Source organism: Durio zibethinus, chromosome 14, assembly GCF_047325235.1.
Source record: "Durio zibethinus cultivar Kanyao isolate XHJ-2024 chromosome 14, ASM4732523v1, whole genome shotgun sequence".
Classification (NCBI taxonomy): domain Eukaryota; kingdom Viridiplantae; phylum Streptophyta; class Magnoliopsida; order Malvales; family Malvaceae; genus Durio; species Durio zibethinus.
The window spans coordinates 6,814,870-6,834,445 of record NC_143175.1 but is presented as its reverse complement, the minus strand read 5'-3'; the positions used below and the strand labels follow the sequence as shown (position 1 = coordinate 6,834,445).

The following is a 19,576-nucleotide window of genomic DNA, read 5'->3' as shown; positions in this document are numbered from 1 at the left end:
GAACCGTTAAGGCAGAGAGGTTTTGTAAGGATGTGATGGAAAGAAGAATGGAAGCCAATGTTGTCACTTACAATGTGATGTTAAACGGTATTTGTAGAAGAGTTAGTTTGCATCTCGATGAGCGGTTTAACAGAAAAATAAGGAACGCCGAGAAACAGTTCGACGAAATGCGACAACGAGGGATTGAACCTGATATAACCAGCATTTCAATCATTTTACGTGTATACGGCAGGGCGCACAAGCCTGAGTTAACATTCGATACGTTGAAGTATATGAAGAAGAAAGGTATGGCTGCTTACACGTCAGTAAATCAAGTGTCATTGGTCGCGTGGGAGGCTCAAGGAGCGGAGACGTTGCTCGTTGAGATGGTGAATATTGGGGTTAGTCCTAAAATAGAAATCCAAATTATAAAAATTCAACAAATAAAATTCTAATTTTATTTTTATCAAATTATACTTGTTTCAATTTTATATTAGATAATTTTAATGTGTTATTTTTTCATTTCATAAATACAATAGTCTAAAATAAAATATACAAAATATCTTGTTTAATTATAAATATATATATATATATATAGAGTGCTATTAAATGTATCCTAACATTTTCTCTCCATACCACAGTTTTTTTTTTCCAAAATTTTTTATAAATAAAATTATTTAATTATCCTTTTTCTTTCACACAAGTTTTCATAAATGAAATTTTGAAAAATCATAAATCTTTCCATAAATGGATTTTTTAAAAAAAAATCATATAATTTCTTGAAAATAAATTATAGACATTTCAAAAAGTTACATTTTTGAAAAGATTTATAACTTTTTCTAAATCTATTTTTACAAAGATTTATAATTTTACTTAATTTTTTTTTGAAAAATTTTATATTTTTTCGAAAGTTTATTTTTAAAATGCTATAAAATTTCAAAATATTATAAATAAATAAATAAATAATTTCATTTTAAAATAAAAAAAAAATTAAAATACGAAGAAAAATGAAATTGGTTTTAGGAGCACTCATGTACATATCGACAAGAATTATGTTCCTTGTCTTCGTCTCCATCCAATAAATTAACTTTTGTCTCTGTCAAAGATTCTCTCTCATTTCGTGCCCAATTTTTAATCCCAAAACCCACTCCCATCGAAATGAAGAATCCAGATTTCATCAAAATCGAGTTTTCCGTCGGGTTTAGGGGAGATTCTCGTTCTTAAATTTTAAAAAAATTATTTTGAAAATAATTATTGATATGGATAGCATGTCAATCATTTTTGGGAAGCAAAAAGCTTGTAATTGTGCTTAGATTTAGACCAAAACATTTAGTTAATCAAGGAAATCAAGTCCCGAACAGGTGGCCTTTTTGTCCGCTTCCTTTTTCCTTATGGAATATTTAATTCATTTAACAGGATAATGCACATTGCATAATTATAAAAAAAGCTAAAATAACAAAAAAATTCTTTAATTTTATTATTTTATTTAAATAATTTTTATTTTTTATTTTTTATTTACATACAAATAAATTTTTAAATTTTAATTTATATTAAAAAATTTTTAATCTTTAATTTATATTTAAATAAATTTTTAACATAAATTATTTTTTATTTAAAATAAAAGTTTATTTAAATACAAATAAAAAATAAAAATTTATTAAATACAATAAAAATATAAAAATTTATTTTTAAAAATGAAATAATTTAAAGATTTTTTTAATGCTTTAACCTCATCAAAATGTAATGACAAATGCTAACAGCAATGACGAAGGCACACGCATTTGGAAACTTGAATTGTTATAAAGCCACGTCCCATCACGTTTTGGGTTTAGAACCGGCAACTCCATATGCTTAAAATAAAATAAATAATAATAATAAAATAAAGACACGACCTCGCAGGTTACTGATTTCTCGAGTGTTTTGGATTTTTTTGATAAAAAATAAAATAAAATAAAATATATTTAAGAAAATCTTTCCGATTCGATTTTATACTAAAAAACAAAAAGCTTAGCTCAACCCATCAAAATATTTTTTATTTTTATTTTTTTGAAACTTGATTGACCTGTTTTTTTTTTTTTATTATTTTAAGTTCATTAATGGGTGCTCTACTACTTTATTTCAAGTCTAAAGTTCCGATAGTTTTTTTATACCATTTAATTGATAAAATTGTTGAAATTTTCAGTTAAATTTTTTATGCGGTTTTTGTTATTTTAGTGAATTTAAAAATATAAAAAATTGTCCCTGAAGTGAGCAAGAAAGTTTAGAAGGACAGCACAGCGCAGCTGCAGTATAGGGTGGACACATGACATGATCAGAGATGGAAACCTCCAACTAATGGTTCCTACGTGGTGAATTTTGATGACGCAGTAGACAAGGGTCGAAAACTGGAAGGAATAGGAGCGATAATCACGGATGCAAAGGCCCAAAATCATGGGTGCAGACAGTGACATACCCCAAATTTTTAATCCCCATATCCGCTCCCATCGAAATGAAGAATCGAGATTCCATCAAGTTTGAAAATCGAGTTTTTCGTCGGTTTTAGGAGAGGTTCACATTCCTAAATTTTATAATAAATAAAAGAGAGTGTTTTTAAAAATAATTATTAAACTATATATCATGTCTATCATTTTTGGGAAGCAATAAGCTTGTAAATCATTTTGGTTCCGTCTATTTTAATGAAAAAATATTTTTTATATTTTTAAGTATTTATTTGATAAAAAAATTGACTATTCAATGAAAAATAATTTATTAATCAATAAAAAATGAAGTCATTTTTTTAAAAATCATCTTATGGATCTAAAAAGAATAAGACATTTTTTGAAAAAAATGTTTATGAAGAAAATTATTTATTAATATTTTTTAGTATAATTTTACTTATAAATAATGTTATATTAATAAATAAATAATTTTATATTAATAAACTATATTATAATATATTAATAAATAATATATTATTAATAATATTATAATATATCAATAAATAATATATTAGTAATAAATAAGAAATAATAGTATAATATATTAATAAATAATATTATATTATTAAATAATTTATTATTAATCAATAATATATTATTAATATTATTAATAAATAATATTATAATATATTATTAAATAATAAAAGAATAATAAATAGTTTTATTTTAAGTATTTTTATATTAACATAATATTTTAATATTAAATAATATTATTAAAATATAATTATTTTTTAATATTAATAGTTTTAATAATAAATAATTTTAATATATTTTAATAATAAATAATTTTTAATATTATAATAATTATATTAATATTATTTGAAAAAAAGTAAATTTTTCATAAAAAAACCAAATAACAAAAAAAAAAATTTATTTATTTTATTCAAATAACATAAAATTTTTTTTAATTCAAAAAATATAAACATTTTCTAAAAATTATTTTTTAAAAACTATTTTTTACGAAACAAAAGAAACTTTAGTTAATCAAGAAAATCCAAGTCTTGAATAAGAGGGATTTTGATCGCTTTCTTTTTTCCTTATGGAATATTTAATTCATTTAACAGGGTAATGCACATTGCACAGTTATAAAAAAGCTAAAATAACAAAAAAAATTCTTTTATTTTATTGTTTTATTATTTTATTTCAATAAATTTTTATATTTTATTATATTCAAATAAATGTTTTATTTTTATTTGCATACAAATAAATTTTTAATATAAATTAATTTTTTAAATAAAAATTAATTTAAATAAATATAGAAATATAAAAATTTATTTTTTAAAAAATGAAATAATTTAAATATTTTTTTTAATACTTTAACCTTATCAAAATGTAATGACGAATGCTAACAGCAGTGACAAAGGCACACGCATTTGGACACTTGAATTGTTATGAAGCCATGTCCTATCACGTTTTGGGTTTAGAACCGGCAACTCTGTATACTTAAAATAAAATAAAGCGACGTCCTAACAGGTTACTGATTTCTCGAGTGTTTTGGGTATTTTTTTCGTGGATAAAAAATAATAATAAAATAAAATATACTTAAAAAAAATTTCTACCAAGATTCTATTTTATATTAAAAAACAAAAAGCCCTAAAGCTCTGCCCATCAAAATATTTTTTATTTTTATTTTTTTAATTTTCAGGATTTAATTTTTTCGAAAATTGATTAACCTTTTTTTCTTTTCTTTTTTTTTTTAATTTTAAGTTCATTAATGAGTGCTCTCTTACTTTATTTCAAGTCTAGGGTTCCGTACATTTTTTAAATTCCATTTAATTGATAAAATTGTTAAAAATTTCAGTTACATTTTTTTACGTGGTTTTTGTTATTTTAGTTAATTTAAAAATATAAACAAGAAAGTTTTTAAGTTTAGAAGGACAGCAGAGCACAGCAGCCGTGTAGGGTGGACACATGGCATGATCAGAGATGGAAAACTCCAGCTAATGGTTCCTACGTGGTGAATTTTGATGACGCAGTGGACAAGGATCGAAAACTGGAAGGAATTGGAGCGATAATCACGGATGCAAAGGGCCAAAGCATGGGTGCAGACAGTGACAGAGTATCGTGGATTGCAAACTCATTTACTGTTGAAGCAACTGCTGTAATTCGAACGCTGAACTTTGCTAAAGAGATGTGCTTTAACGAAATTGTATCAGAAGGAGATGTCTTATCAGTAATAACGCAGTTGCGTATTAGAATTGAAAATCTTAACTGTTAACTTGATTTTTATAAAATTATGTCTTTTGTTATAGTAATTTATTTTAACATTTGTTGGTATAGTAATTTTTTTAAAAGTAAATTAATGATCTATTTATAATTTTACAAGAATTTTAACGAAAAAAATTCACAATATTACAACAATTACAAAGTATGTTAATTTATATCATTACAAACTATAATATAGAGATTAGGATAAAATTAAAGTTGTACGGTTGTAACAAGCTAATCGTTCATACATTTTTTATTCATGAATAAATGATATGCAATTTGATTTAAAAAAAAAAAAAAAAAAACCAGTCTAGAAAGAAAATTTTCCGAAGATCTACTAAGGTTTTTTTTTTTTTTGCCGTTCTTAATATGACTGTTCTTAACATTGCTCACATGTAATATTTGATTGGTTGGGATTAAAAAAAAAAAAAAACAGGTGAAGAACTCTCAAGTCTCAAGTTCACCCCCTTTGTCCCTCTTTCTCTTTTCCTTTTAATTTAATTAAAGGAAGGAAATGCATAAAAAAACAAAGGCATTTTGAATCTTTGGCATCCATCCACCACCCACCCACAACAGATTTCCAACAACAAACTCCCAACTCTTAATCCAAAATGCAAAAACATTAGACAGAGGAGTTACAAGAAACTGAGGTTGTTAAGGAATATGGAGAATCAGCCAAAGAAGAAGAAGAAGAAGACAACAACCTTTCCTTCCCATTATCTTCTTCTATGTTCATGGCACCAGAACTTGCATAACCCGACACGCATTCCCGGTTGGCCTCATTTTGGTTAGGCCCTACCTCGAATATTAAGTCAATGTTATCCTCAAACCCTGTATCATCGAACAAGTTTGGTAATTCATCGGTTTTTAAGAGAGGGAAGTCCGGAACCAAAAATGATGTCAACCCTGAATCCATGCAGAAACTCCATGCTAGCTCGTTGCTACCAGTTGTCTCCATACCAGCTATTGTCGCATTGTCGACACATAGAGGGAGATGCATTGGCATGTACTGGAAATGTTGAGGTTTGTGAGCTTCTTCTCTTTGTTGCTGTTGTTGTTCTTGTTGTTGTTGCTGCTGCTGCTGCTGTGGTTGTTCGACTTCTGCTGCCGTGTCTGGAATTTGTTCTTGCGGTTGATCTAGAAATGAAATTCCTTTCTGCTTCAAACGTTCAATGTAATGGCTAACATCAAAGTTGGTCACGGCATTGGTCCCCCTGTACTCCAGTGCTGCCATATCATATGCTGCTGCTGCTTCCTCTTGTGTGTCTTCAAAACAAAAAGTATAAAAAAACAAATAAATGTATAATTAATCAATAAAATCAGACACAAATAAACAAATTAGGAAAATAAAACTTTACTATGATATTTAACAAGAAATTAAAATGGATCAAACTTTAAGTATAATAGGTAAAGATACAATTACGGGTTCACATGCCGACACTAATTCTTAATTAGTTACTGCCCTGATTGACTAAATTTTATTAATGAAGAAAAAAAAAAAAAAAAAGGCCCCGTAGCTTTCTTGTGTTTCCTTCTATCCTAAAGCAGTTGAAAAGTTGATAAAGAGTCCGTATTCAATTGACAATGTTCTTCGGAAATTGGAAGGAAATGAGGAGAAAAAATAATAAAGCTTTATTATTAGTGAACTAAACCTCAACCAATCTAAATCTAGCAATCTAAATTATCTAAACCTAATTATTTTAAGCACAACACAATCACGTGATATAAAAAAATATATAAAAGTGATAAAATTTAAAATTTTAACAAAAATTATGAATTTAACAAAAATAAAAAAATATTTCGTATTTAATATATTTTTAAAAATTATGACAATAATTTTTACATTTTACACATTTTACATAAAAAAAAAAAAAAAAAAAAAAACTCAGCACAACTATATAAATTTTCAAATCTAAAATTATCAACTAAAATGCTAGATAAAAATAAAAAATAAAATTTGATTGAGTTTTTAACCAAAATGACAGATAAAAATAAAAATTAAAACAAAATCCATGAATTTGACTAGCAAAGAAAGATTCTAGGCCAATAAAAACTAGTCCCCAAACCTTCACAATTATACTAATCACTATAGGCCAGCTAAGCTTAAGATAATGGAATTAGGCATTCAGCTCACCTAAAGCCAAACCCAACCTTCCCCTAAGGCACGTGATCTCTGCTGCCTCTGACTACTGCAAATGAATCTCCTGTAGGGAGAGTGAGGTCACGTGCCATTCTGCCACTACTTTATCCAGATAGAAAAATGGGTGTAAATTAAGACACATATATTTTGTTTAATTACAGAAATGCCATTCTACAAAACTTTGACTTTTAACCAATATTTTTTTTTTATGTAAACCAGCTGTTATCATAATTCATGAATGACTGATGCAGATGGGTTTGAGTTGGCATCTAATCACCTTCAAAATTGGACCTACTCAAATATCTTTTTATTTGATTTTGTATTTTTCTGCCCAGATTTACTTTTGTTTTTTAAAGTTGTTTTCAAAGAAAAATAAATGCCCAAAAACCAACCAAATTGTGTTTGATTAAAAATATAAGTAAATAGTTAAAAATTAAACTTTCCATTCACCAATAAAAGTTAAAATATATTTAATTCTTTAGTTCAAAACTTTTATCAATTTTTTTTATCAATGCCCTTTTTTGATATTTTTCAGCAATTTCAGTTTGGCAGTTTTATATGCAATCAGGAAATGAACCTCAATTATAAAAAAAGGGTCCATTTCATTATGTTTAGTTTTATATTTAAGATTCTTATATTTCGATTAAAATTTTAATTAATTAAATTCAACCGATTAATTTAATTAAAACCGAAATGCAAACACTATACATAAAATGTTAAGAGAATTCCTTCAGGATAATAAAATAGATACCATGTAAGTATGATTTTGGGGAGAAATGGATTTGGTGCCAGGTGCGAATGAAGGATTGACAGCGAAGCGCTAGTGATAGCGGTGTATCAAAGTTACAGCACAAGCACGTTAGTGGCAGCAGTTGAAGAGAGGAAGGTTAGTAGAAAGCAGAGTAGGAAAAGGAAGGCTTGCTTGCAAGGAAAGGGAACGTAGAAGCAATTTCAGCTTCCAATAAGAGAACACTTAGTGAAACAGAACCTATTTATGGAGGTTGACCAGCTGGGAGAAGCTCTTCAAACTAGGCCGAACTGGAGTCATGGATCCTCTGGTGATTGGAGCAACTGCTGCAGTCAAAGCAATAGTGTTTGCAAAAAATATGGGACTGGAAGAAGACGCTCTAAACATTGTTAGCCAGATCCATCCTAACTCACACGATCTATCTACTGTTGGGAATTTAATTGCAGAAGCCTGGTTTATGTGGAGGAGTTTTGAAATGTGTCTCGTAACACATGTATACTAATAGTATTATTTCTATGGTCGAAAGGTAATTAAAGAAAAAGAATGGGGCCGCTGATAAATTCAAGTAAAAATTGGGGGCTTACCATAAGTTCCTAAATAGAGATATTTGTTCCCAAAGACTCGGCCAATTCGAGCTTCCCACCTTCCATTGTGGTGATGCCTGTTATTAACTCACACAATTAGATTCAACCCTAACACACTTTAATCCATAAAAAAGAAAACCTACTTTCATTATAGCAGATGCAATGCAATGGTAAAAGAAAAAAGAAAAATGAGAGGCATCAATTAAACAACCTAGCCACCCCACGGTATTTAGAAACTCCTCTTGAAAATCCACTGCTCCGCCGCCGAAGGGATGCCAAGTACTCTTCCTTTGATACCTTCTTCATTTCTTCAATCTCTTTCTCATATCTATCTATCTGCATTCATTAGTCATCACATATCTTCACAATTGCACCTTTTTATTCGTCGTCAATTAATGGAAAAAAAAAGTAATTTATATTATTATTTTTTTATTAATTAAATACCGGAAAATTCAAGGTGGTATCGGGGCCCCAATACTTGAGTGCGGCGAGATCATACGTTCGAGCTGCGGCCTCCTCACTGTCATAAGCCCCTGCCAATGTCACAATTTTACAAAAAAAAAAAAAAAAAACTCCTTTAAATTAAATAAAAAGGAATAAAAATAAGAATATAATATATTACTGATTATAAAAATTTTTAAAGTGAAAGAGAGAGTGAAGGACTTGCCCAGATAAACTGAGGAGGCGACAGAATCGTAAAATGCACGTTGCAGATATAAAAAAGGAACAAAAAAACAATAAAGTCAGTACTCTGAACTGAACTAAAAAAAACCCATAAAATACTTTTAAAAGTAAGATAATAAACAGAGATTATAGATCTCCTTGAATATCTCTTTTTTGTTTTTTTACTATTTCTTTTTCTAGAACAAAGTTGAATTTACCTTGTCTTCCTTTCTTGTTTTGAATGTTATTCCATGAACTCTTGTCCCAAAGGTGAGCCTCAAACCTCCCAGTCCATCTATGCCTGTTTGAATGTTGAAATGTTGAATGTTACAGGAGACATCAATCAAAATACCAGACATGCAAATCAAACCAAAACCAATATTTTGCCTTTAAATTTTTATGTAATAATAAATAATAAACCTGGTGACTCCTCTATAAACGGAGCTTCTTCTGCTAGAGTTTGGACTGTTAGCATCCAAGCTGCATTTCTGAACAGAGTTTTGATGTTTTCTAGCCCTTTTAGGCTTTGGTTCCTCTGGTAGAATATTATGAGGAGAGTCAGATGATGAGGAAGAAGATGAGGAAGAAGGAGATAAGGCAGAGGAAGAATTAAAAGAAGAACAAGTTGGAGACCTCTTCATTTCTTCTCTTTTATAAACAATGTGATGTATAAACGTAAGAGATTGGCTTTGGCAACACAATAAGAAGAGGGTTTTTTTCTTTTTTCTATTCTCAAGTCTTAATTGTCTGTTTCTCTGCTGAGACTCTACTTATATATATATATATTGATGATGATGATGATTTGGGTTGTGGGGAACCAAAAGTTGTTTACCAAAACAAGGAGAGAGAGAAGGAAAAAAATGGAAAGTGCAAAAAGAAATGTAGTAAACCATTGAGTGGGGTTAAAAGTTAACCATATGAGTTAATTTAGGAAAAAAGAAGGGCACTAACACTTGGCTCGAGTGTCCAGCCATGCTGCCAATAGGGGTTGGTCACTTTGGCTGGCAATTTTATTATGTTTTGAAGAATCTGTGCGTCTGTCCAATCCATCCCCATCTCCAAATCTTTTCATATAATCATATTTATGAATCAAACTGGCTTAAAAGCACTTAAACTTTTCTAATCACACTCGTGCATGTCAGTTACTTTTATGGGTTTCGTTTGTGACTGAATCAAACTGGAGTTCTGTTCTGGTCTGTCTGTGGAGAACGGGGGCAGCATGGTCAATGCCCTCAAAGTTCACCTAAATTACATTGCAAGGAAACCCAAAAAAAAAAAGGATGAGGGCATCCAAGGTTTGCTCTACCATTAGTAGTAATCCTTTCTAACTTCTTAAGGAAATATTGAAGTCCAAAATTTTGAAACTTTTTATTCTATAATTTAATTCTTTTTTAATGTAAAAAGTAAAATACGATATAACAATAATAATAATATTATTATTATTATTTAAATTATAAATATGTTAAATAACATATGTATAAATTAAATCCTACATCGAATATATATTAATATGACTTTCACCATCACAAATTAATTTTTTGAATTTAGATTTAAACATGTAACAAATGGATCCAAACTTGTATATAAATTTAGATGTTTTCAGATTATATATGAATTTGGATCAAGATTTCATTTTTATGTATCTTTTAATTGCTTGTAGTAATATATTTTTATTATAGTATTATTCTATATATACAGTGATAATAGATTTTTAAACCCAAGAAATGAATTTATAAGATTGTTTCATGTCAATTTAATATTTACTTTAATTTACAAATTCGTATAATATAACTTTATAGATACGTAACAAGCTGAAAAAGTATAACATAATTTTCTCTTTTATCAAAAATGAGATCTTAATTTATTAACCAATACCTTACCGGAAGAAAACATATATTTACATAAAAGTATATATGTAAAATAAAAATTACAGAAATAAATTAAAATTTACCAATGCCTATAGAATTGAAATCTTAAATATGATTTACATTTAAAACAAAATCACGTATTCAAAAATTATTCGATTTTTATGACCTAAATTTTACATTTAATAAAAAAACTTCTTGGAAGTATGAATACCCAAAACTCTACACTCTTTCTGTCAAGAATTTTACAAAATATGAACATCTAAATATTCGTATGTATTTGTATCAATCCGAAAACTGACATTTAAATGCAAAGCAAAAATACCATTTTTATTAAAGAAATGATAATGATTTACACTATCATCAAGTTATTAGTCCATCATAGTGTTATTGCACCTTTAATTAGATAAGTATTCGGAGTACATAACCATTATGGGTATCCCCACCAACACTACTTAAATACTCTGAGGTTAAATGTATATTGATACAGTATTTGCTCAGAAATGGCAACCCCAACATAAGAATAATGTACTATCAATCAATAAGAGCAAGTTTTCAGTTACAATGCTTCTTATTATAAATATAAATATAAATAAATATATATATAATTAAAACAACAACCTTTTCTTTTCTTTTTTTTTTGTAAAAGATCCAATTATCAAAAAGTTAAAATGCTTTCTTAACTTTTACAAAGAAGAAAAAAACAATATATGGTCATGCTAATTAATGCTCACCAATTATATGGCACTAAGTTATTTATGCTTAGAGTCCTATGTTGATATTTCAAGCATGAAAATGAAAACACTTGACATTTAAATTACAGAAGCAAAAGGCAAAAATGAAGTTGCAATACATCCACCATTGCAGAGTAGCAAACTGCCAGATTCTAACCTGTTTTTAAGGAACACATGATCAAACAACAAACTTTGTTGTGAGGCCTGGAATTTGTATTCCGCCGGATCATAGCTACTTCTTGATGTAATCTGTGAATCAATGTCAATCTTCCGTTTGTCCTTCTCAAAACCTTTGACATACTTTTTAATGTCTTGTTGGAGCTCACATATCTGACCTGGCTTGGAAGAAAACGAAAACTTGAAGTTTTGATTCCATTCTCCGTCGGTACTGTTCAGACTGAGTTGATCTCGACTCTGCTCCATGCAACCATTACTGGCTGTTAAATCGAAAGGATCATGGTTGTATGTGAATTGACATTCCTGCATACATAGAGAGATTTTGATTTTTTGACAATATGGATAACATTTCAATCATGCATGATCACACCTACATGATTTTTAAAATTGTTGTCCTCAAGTACAAATTTATGTTTTTTCATATTTTCTTCTCCTTAAACTTTCAAAGCCTCTAGAAGGATCAATATAAAAGTACAAGAGCAAAAGTAAAAACACAGGCAAGTAAGACTGTCAAAATAGTCTGATTTCAACATTTCGGCCAGTGCAAAGAAAGCAAAACTAATCAGGGGAATCATGTTATAAAACCTATTCTAGTTTTTTTTTTAAAATTAATTCAGTAAAAAAAAAATACAGAAAAGGTTTAGAAGACTTTCTACTCTAGTCCAAACAACCAAAATCTTATTTAAGATATCCCAAAGAAAGAAGACAGGAAAAGAAGTTAGAAGATTAAGAATGCAACAGATGCCCACCACTTCGTTTCTCAAAAAGGTAATCCCAAATGCAATTTTACTAGGCCAATTATTTGTTAACAATATGATGTCATATGGTTCAGCACACCCCAATCAAACACAAATGCGTAGGACAGGAACTTTTAACTAGTTGATTGTAAAGCAGTAAAAAACAGGAAACAAAAGGTACAGGTCAAAATGCAACTTGAAAAATATTCTGCATCAATGTCTTTTAAATATGAAGATTGTCAAAAATATATCTTAATAAAAACCTATAAGGAAACTTAATAATAAACTGAGTCCTTAACGGTGTTGCAATCCTATGGCAGCTTATCTTAACCATTTTTTCTGACCCAATATGAATTTTGGGTGAATTCAGTGTACTAAATTTCTAGGCAAACCAATTTTTAACATTTTATCTGAATCATGGAATTTCCGTCGATGTGTTGGGTCCCTGTTAGCATCCCACATGAGATATAGAGTGAGATCAAATGGGAACACTTAAGGATGCCCCCTTTTGCACACAACTATGTTCTTTATGAGATTCTGTGGCTTTCACATTTGTTATTTTGTCAAAAGGCCATACCAAACACAAGATACATGATACTTATCTTAAAAAATAAAAAGAGGAAAGAGAAGGGCTGGAGAAAATGAGTTTTGACAAACACAAGCCTCAAAGCTATTTGATTTGTTGATCAGTCCAACCATCTAGTTTTAAAAATAATGTAAGAAAAAACATAAAAGCAAAATACCAATCTATGAAAAACTAACCTGTTTGTCATGGAGATAATTGCTAGGGCAATTGCTGCCTGGAATGTTTGAATTTGCATGCAGCAAAGATATGCCGTCACCATCTAGGTTGCCAACTCCAACTAATTTTGGTGGTGGATCTTCTAGTGATGAGAAGTCAGAGCCATCAAATGTTGAAAGTGAGACACACTCATCAAAATAGGCGAGGGCATCTTCGGTTAGACATTTTGAGATCTTCCTTCTCTCAATACTGGACTGTCACCATATTTAGATAGAATTCATTTTGATAAGAGAGCAAGCAAAGAAGCAAACTTAAAACACTAACATATATGTAAATTATCTGGAAATTTTCAACTATAAGGATCAATGAACTAATGCAAGTATTTTGCACGCATATCTTTCGCACACACTAATACTATGCAATCACTCATCATTGAATCTTTAGAAGTAACATTTAAAAAAATAGGAATATCCCAATGAATCATTATCTAAAATTCCTAAATGATGCAATATGTGTAACCTGCAGTGAAACTTGCTCCAACTAAAAATGAGATTTATATAAATGAAAGTGCATACTTATAGAACAAAATGAAATGATTTCTCTTGGTTAACAAACCCAATAAATTGAGAAAAGCTTATCTGAAATGAAAATAAAAATCTGGAAAATGTTTTTCTTCCAATATTACTGGTTTATTCAGTATAACCTTCATCTGAACAATCATAGGCATGAATAAGCACACAGATTGCCTTCCTATAGGTGAAGTGTGAAAAATCATGTAAGAAAATTTAGTCTGAAAACTATATATGCCTACTTTTCTTCCTGAACGGGATTTCTTTGTGCTAGGAGTTTTGGCATCTGGAAGCACTTCCTTCAGGATCCTACTAAGCTCCATACCACGGTATTCCTCTACAGCGAGGTCAGTTCGAAGTTGTCTGGCACGTTCTTGGGACTGCAAGTAAAAGGAAATAGGAAAATATAAACTCTAGAAGGCCTTATTTAATTAAGAAGGTAAAATAGTTTTTACCAAGAAACGAAGATAAGAGTTCAAAAGATATGACATCACACACATGCCAGCAATATTGACTTATCTTTTAGATAGAAACTAGGTAACAAGAAAATTACAAATGTCTTTTCTTACTAGATTAAGCAATCCATATGATAGACACATGAGAAATTATACTTATTCGAAACTCATGCCCTAAGCATTAAGCACTTGATAGTTCAAAATATTGAATATTTTGGTTATTTTCTATGATGTGCCCCTTGACCTTGCATTTAATATAAGGCTGCTAACATAGCCATAAAAGAGATGCTCAATTTAGCATAGCATGTTGCTATGATTGCAAATTTAGAAAGATCAACCTATCAAGGTTCTATACATGGAATTTTAGACTTGTGACAAGATCACAGTCTAATCACAATTCACAACTATCAGAATATTTGAAAAGAATAAATTTAAATTCTCCCTAACCTTTTTAGGGATGTTTAAACACTTCAATGTTTCTTCATTACTTTGTTTCTTTACATTCTCTATATCCATTCTTACCCTGATCATTCCATTCAATCATTTTCTGCATCATACATTTATTAGGAATCCCCTTACTCCAATCAGGACACCCCCTTCTCCTTCTCTAACACATCAGTTTAACTCAAATTTCATCTGCATCTCTCTAAATGCTATATAATCATATCATAATTCCTATTCTAACAACAATAAAAGTAACTGACCAACAAAAAAGAAGCTGACTGTTCAAGCCATTTGCAGACTTTATCTCACTAACACACGTGTACATGTGTCTGTGTAAGTAGCATAATGGAAAAATGTGTTTCACTCACACGTAGAAGACACTTGCAGAGAACAAAAATTACCTGCTCTAGCTTTGTGGCATATTCTCGTTGTATGTCCGAAACTAACTCAACTGCACCTGGGTTCACCAAGTCAGGAGGAATATCAGCAACACCGGTAGTTGCATTACTCCTGATTGCCTGAAACCATAAGAAGCAATAACAAATCATTTACTGGCATAAGTTTGACTTCTCTGCAAGGAAAATCTTAAGGATGCAGTCAGAGGAGCTGTGAGCAAAATCTCTAACACCAAAATCAAGTATTTCAACAAGTAAACAAATTTTAAAGGTGAGGTCAAAAACTAAGAATATAAGAACCTTAAAATTCTATTAGCACAAGGAACTCAAAAATATGTATGCATAAGAGTGCATGTATTATGGGAATAGATTCTCCAATGTCACTAATAATAAACACTAGAACCAACAAGATGATCGCTGTGTTTCATCACATAACACATAATTAAAATCCATCCAATCAAAAACCAACTATATAGAGAAAGAAATCAAACAATCCAAGTTTTACCAATTTAAGGTTAATTTGGCATGCATTTTGCGCTCACCTCTTCTATGTTTCAGCATTACATCACAAAGAGTAATGACTATTTCTGAGTTATGATTAGATAAGTAGCAGAAGAACAACAAGGAATCTTGCTGTGTTTCACCAATAAAGTAGTTGTCATTTTAGGCTTTCTTGAACTTATTGACAACCTATCTAGTGGTTTTAAATTAATTAATCTTCAAAGGTAAATCTAAGATACAATTACAATATTTGAATTCATTGATGACTATGTCAAACCAGTAACATCCTTTGGCTATTTAAATGATAAATCAAGTTTCAATGAAGAAAAAGAAAGTTTAGGAGTTTGCAAATTAGTTTATGATCCTTTTATTGCACATTTATCCAGCACATCAAACTTTCTATGCTTAGAAGTTTTCTTATTGAAAAGGTTGGTAGGGGCAGTTAAAACTAGTTCTTGTGTGCACTTCAATCTCAATTCAGCTTGATATTATAACATAGACAAAAAAGAATAAAACACATGAAGTAGGAGTCAAAAACTCTTCTTTTTTTGCGCCTTACTTCACTCGAGCGAGCGCTTTTTTTTGCACCATGCGCCTTTGACAAAATTGATATGACCAAGTTAGTGAAGTACCACCATCAATTTATATGCATATTCTTCTTGACTGTCCGTCAGCCCTCACCAAAAAGGCAAAGAAGATTAGATCTGTCTTATGACGACTATTATCGAGTATCTGTTTATCTAAGGCATACTAGCTACTACTGAGTATTTGCTGATCTCATATAAATATTTGTTTTCTTTATGTTGCAGGCAGGCATGTGTCCTACACACGACAAACATCTCCAGCACAACGCATCTCATTCAAATTTTTTCAGCCAATGCACTCATAGAATCTCTCCGATCTTATATATAATAGAATCAGTACACTTCTCTTTATACATGAACAAAAATGTTGACCATTTACCTGACTCTAGCTCTAAGATAGTGGATCATGCTCCAATTGCTTAACTCGTCTGAAGGCCTTCATTCAAAAATTATTCAAGAATAACAGACACAGAAAAGCAAAATGTTCATAGCCAAATAACTGAACAAGTTGGTGCCTCTAAGCATAGTGGAAGCATTAATGAAGTTGCATATCTCCCCAGCTGAAGCAAAGGGGAAGACAACTGTGAACTAAGTGGAGGAACTCTTACACTGTGTATGGAAGTTCAAAGGTTAAAGCAAGTAATAGGTGGAAAAGTGAGGAGAGTAAATTACTTTCCTTTACTTTGAGACCTTACATAACTTTCTATGTGACAAATAGTAACATTTGCTATTGCTAATTAAACATCTAAAATTGCTAATTAATTCATCTTCAGATGCTTGTAAATCTACATTTATAATATTTATTATAAAAAAACTCTTCAGCAACAATTATATTTCCCTTTATTTTGACTGTGCAGAGACTACTGATCAAAAGTCAAATAATTATTAATAACTCACTCAAGTCATACAATGGCTTCAATAATATGTGCAAAAACTGATATTGCGTTTCAAAAACTGGGGCAAGAAGAAAATAAACATGTAACCAAAATTTTCTAACATGAAAGCAAAATAAAATTTTCCAGTTACTGAGTAAAACTATCAGAATACTCTTCTCTGGAAGATTTACATTTTACAAGTACATGTAGAAACAAAGCTATGAAGACAAAGGTATCCTTGTGTTTAATGTTGACCAAATTTTTTTTTTTCTTTTGGCAAAGTGACCAACTTAAATTTTAAAAGAAATAACAGAAAATACAGAATTAAGAAATAAAATTTTAGAACAAATCGCACTGATTATTCATAAAACTTTATGATGTCATTTAACTTAATTGCACTCAACTCATTTAGAGACCCAAAGGAAAATTTTGAATCCAAGAAGCCAAATTAACTTACATTCTCCAGCTCATTTTGGATATCAGAAATAGCCCGCCTCACTTCTGATTTAACAGTTCTGTATATGTCACTGGCAGCAGTAGCATCTCCCACCAGATTATCCCCTTGGAACGACTTCAAAATAAAGCATGATAACAAAGCGTATCAGAAGATTTGACATGTAAAACAATAAAATTGAAGGGCGTTGAAATTTAAATACTAAGCACTTGGGAAACTAGCATTTAAGCATCTAGCCTGACTTTAAAGCTCTATATACAATAAACCAATGACCCAGAATCTTACATCCATCAGTTCATCTTCGGAAAAAGAACTTGTTGAGATTGGACCATCCAATTTTGCAGTTTTTAAACGGGACTAAACAAAAAAACATGAAATGTTAGCACATCATTACGAAGCAAATCCCTCCCTATGTGCAAGCAATATCAAACAAATCTTTCAAAAAAATTATTTGAAAAAAAGGGTCCATGGAGCTAATACCAAACTTTTAGGAGAAGCATCCAACGGATCAATAGGCTTCCTCTGACTTGACCGTGTCAAACTAGAACTGCTCCTAACTAAATTACCCTTTGAACCATTACCCGAAGTAGCACTTAAATTACCTTTATCCCTGGATTTCATCCATAAATTACCTTCTTGCTCCATCTCAGTCTGCCCAAAATCAACAAATATGAATGAAAAAGAATTAACCAATTAAACAGAAAAGAACAATAAGTCTCTTAGAATTTGTTAGGTTATTACTTTTGCCACTTTCTTTCTGCTTCCTGAAAGTTGTTAAGAAATACAATAACACCAATTCGAACATAATTATTCTAGATAAGACAAATAATGCATATATTTTAATTTGTCTTCCCAAAAGAATCAGTTTTACAATAGAACTAATTGCTCAAACGTAATTTTGTTCTTTTACCAATTAGTTTTCTATTTCAATAAGAAAGCAAAAGCAAAAACTAATTTCCATTTGAAATTAAATTGAACAAAAATCTTACTTTTTTATAAGAGAGAGAGAGAGAGAGAGAGAGAGAGAGAGAGAGAGAAATTTGGAGAAACCTCAGAAGCAGCGAAACGGGTTCTTGAAAGTGGAGTGCGGGAGACAGAGCGGCCACGTCTCCTTGTATCCACAATCGACAAGCTCCGAGACGACTCCTTGCTATTCCCCGAACCCGACACGTGTCTTCCATCAGGACCAACTCTGGAAATAGATCTGCCTCTCCTATTACCATAATCATCGGCGGCAACTGCTTTGAGTTTGGTTTTGGAAGTAATTTGGTCGGATTTAAGGATGGAATTTGGGAACAAAGCGTCCTCGTTGTCGTCGTCGTTGCTGTTGTTGTCAAAGAGAGGGTTGTCTGTTTTTATGGAGAATTCGGAAAAGTCTGAATGAGAGGCTCTTGAAAAGGCGCTAACGCTTCTGGATCTCCGAAGAGGAGCTGTTGCTGCTCTTCTCGAAGAGTCCGAAGATGATGGTGTTGTCTTTCTTGAGGTCGTCGTCGTTGTTTGACTCCCTCTTCTTAAAGAGGATTCAAACGTCGATGATGCCACCATCTTTAATTCCTTGAAGAAATAAAAGTAAGAATGGAAGGAACTGGGATTCGGGAGGTTGAAGAAGCAAAAATTCTTAAGCTGTCCTTCCACAAAGAGACAAAAAGAAAATAGAAACCAATCTCAAATTTCTACAATTGTATCATCGGTTTTATCATCTTCATAAAATCACACTGGCGCTACTGTAATTTAAATTTAGTAGCACACGCCATGCCATGCCAATGTCTTAACTACCCTTTTTTGTCCTTGTCAAAATCTTGCCACTGCTCGGCGCCAACTACATCAACCAATTTGATATTGATCGTTTCGTTATTTTATTTTAAAGTAGTTTTTTTTTTCTTAAATTTTGAAATAATTTTATTTTGGTTTCTCATTTTGAAATAATTTTATTTTATTTTCTTAAATATCATCATACGATATTAATTTATTTTATTTTAAAATAAATTTTATTTTTAAAATTTTAAATTTTGATAAAATTATATTTTAATATTTCATTTATCAAGTGAAATATTAACTGATGTCGTCAAATTAAATTAATTGGTAACAAAAAATGTTTAAAAGCATAAGAAGTGACCCTATCTCTAAGGTTTTTTTTTTAAATAGTTTTATATTTTTATTTTTAAATTTAAAACAAAATTTATTTTAATATTTCATCTGTTACATAAAATATTAACTAATGTTGTCATAATGTTAACCGGTAACA

At 30.2% G+C, this 19,576-nt stretch overlaps 2 protein-coding genes across 3 annotated transcripts; both read right to left on the bottom strand.

Annotated features, from left to right (window-relative positions):
• Positions 1-5,114: 5,114 nt before the first annotated feature.
• WRI1 (Integrase-type DNA-binding superfamily protein) lies at positions 5,115-9,542 on the bottom strand. 2 transcript variants are annotated; one of them, XM_089743369.1, is made up of 7 exons: positions 9,220-9,542; positions 9,018-9,100; positions 8,804-8,812; positions 8,581-8,669; positions 8,348-8,472; positions 8,137-8,213; positions 5,115-5,930 (listed from the first exon to the last, which is right to left on the bottom strand). In XM_089743369.1, the coding sequence occupies exons 1-7, from the start codon at positions 9,438-9,440 to the stop codon at positions 5,287-5,289; spliced, it is 1,248 nt and encodes a 415-aa protein (XP_089599495.1). In that variant the 5' UTR covers positions 9,441-9,542; the 3' UTR covers positions 5,115-5,286. The 2 variants fall into 2 exon arrangements, with proteins under 2 accessions (XP_089599495.1, XP_089599494.1); XM_089743368.1 differs by lacking the exon at positions 8,804-8,812.
• A 1,777-nt stretch (positions 9,543-11,319) lies between these two features.
• On the bottom strand, positions 11,320-19,043 carry LOC111293626 (uncharacterized). The gene is made up of 8 exons (XM_089743367.1): positions 18,382-19,043; positions 17,812-17,982; positions 17,617-17,688; positions 17,335-17,448; positions 14,924-15,040; positions 13,866-14,003; positions 13,075-13,308; positions 11,320-11,878 (listed from the first exon to the last, which is right to left on the bottom strand). Exons 1-8 carry the CDS (start codon positions 18,874-18,876, stop codon positions 11,477-11,479), a joined length of 1,743 nt encoding a protein of 580 aa, XP_089599493.1. The 5' UTR covers positions 18,877-19,043; the 3' UTR covers positions 11,320-11,476.
• Positions 19,044-19,576: the final 533 nt, after the last annotated feature.

Coding starts and splice junctions, on each gene's coding strand:
- WRI1 (XM_089743369.1), bottom strand. CDS start 9,440: ATGAAGAGGTCTCCAACTTGTTCTTCTTTTAATTCTTCCTCTGCCTTA. Junction 8,473..8,580: donor ATACCACCTTGAATTTTCCG/GTATTTAATTAA, acceptor TAATGAATGCAG/ATAGATAGATATGAGAAAGA. Junction 5,931..8,136: donor TCTCTATTTAGGAACTTATG/GTAAGCCCCCAA, acceptor TTTGTTTTGAAG/ACACACAAGAGGAAGCAGCA.
- LOC111293626 (XM_089743367.1), bottom strand. CDS start 18,876: ATGGTGGCATCATCGACGTTTGAATCCTCTTTAAGAAGAGGGAGTCAA. Junction 17,689..17,811: donor ATGCTTCTCCTAAAAGTTTG/GTATTAGCTCCA, acceptor TTTTTTGTTTAG/TCCCGTTTAAAAACTGCAAA. Junction 13,309..13,865: donor AATCCCGTTCAGGAAGAAAA/GTAGGCATATAT, acceptor ATATGGTGACAG/TCCAGTATTGAGAGAAGGAA.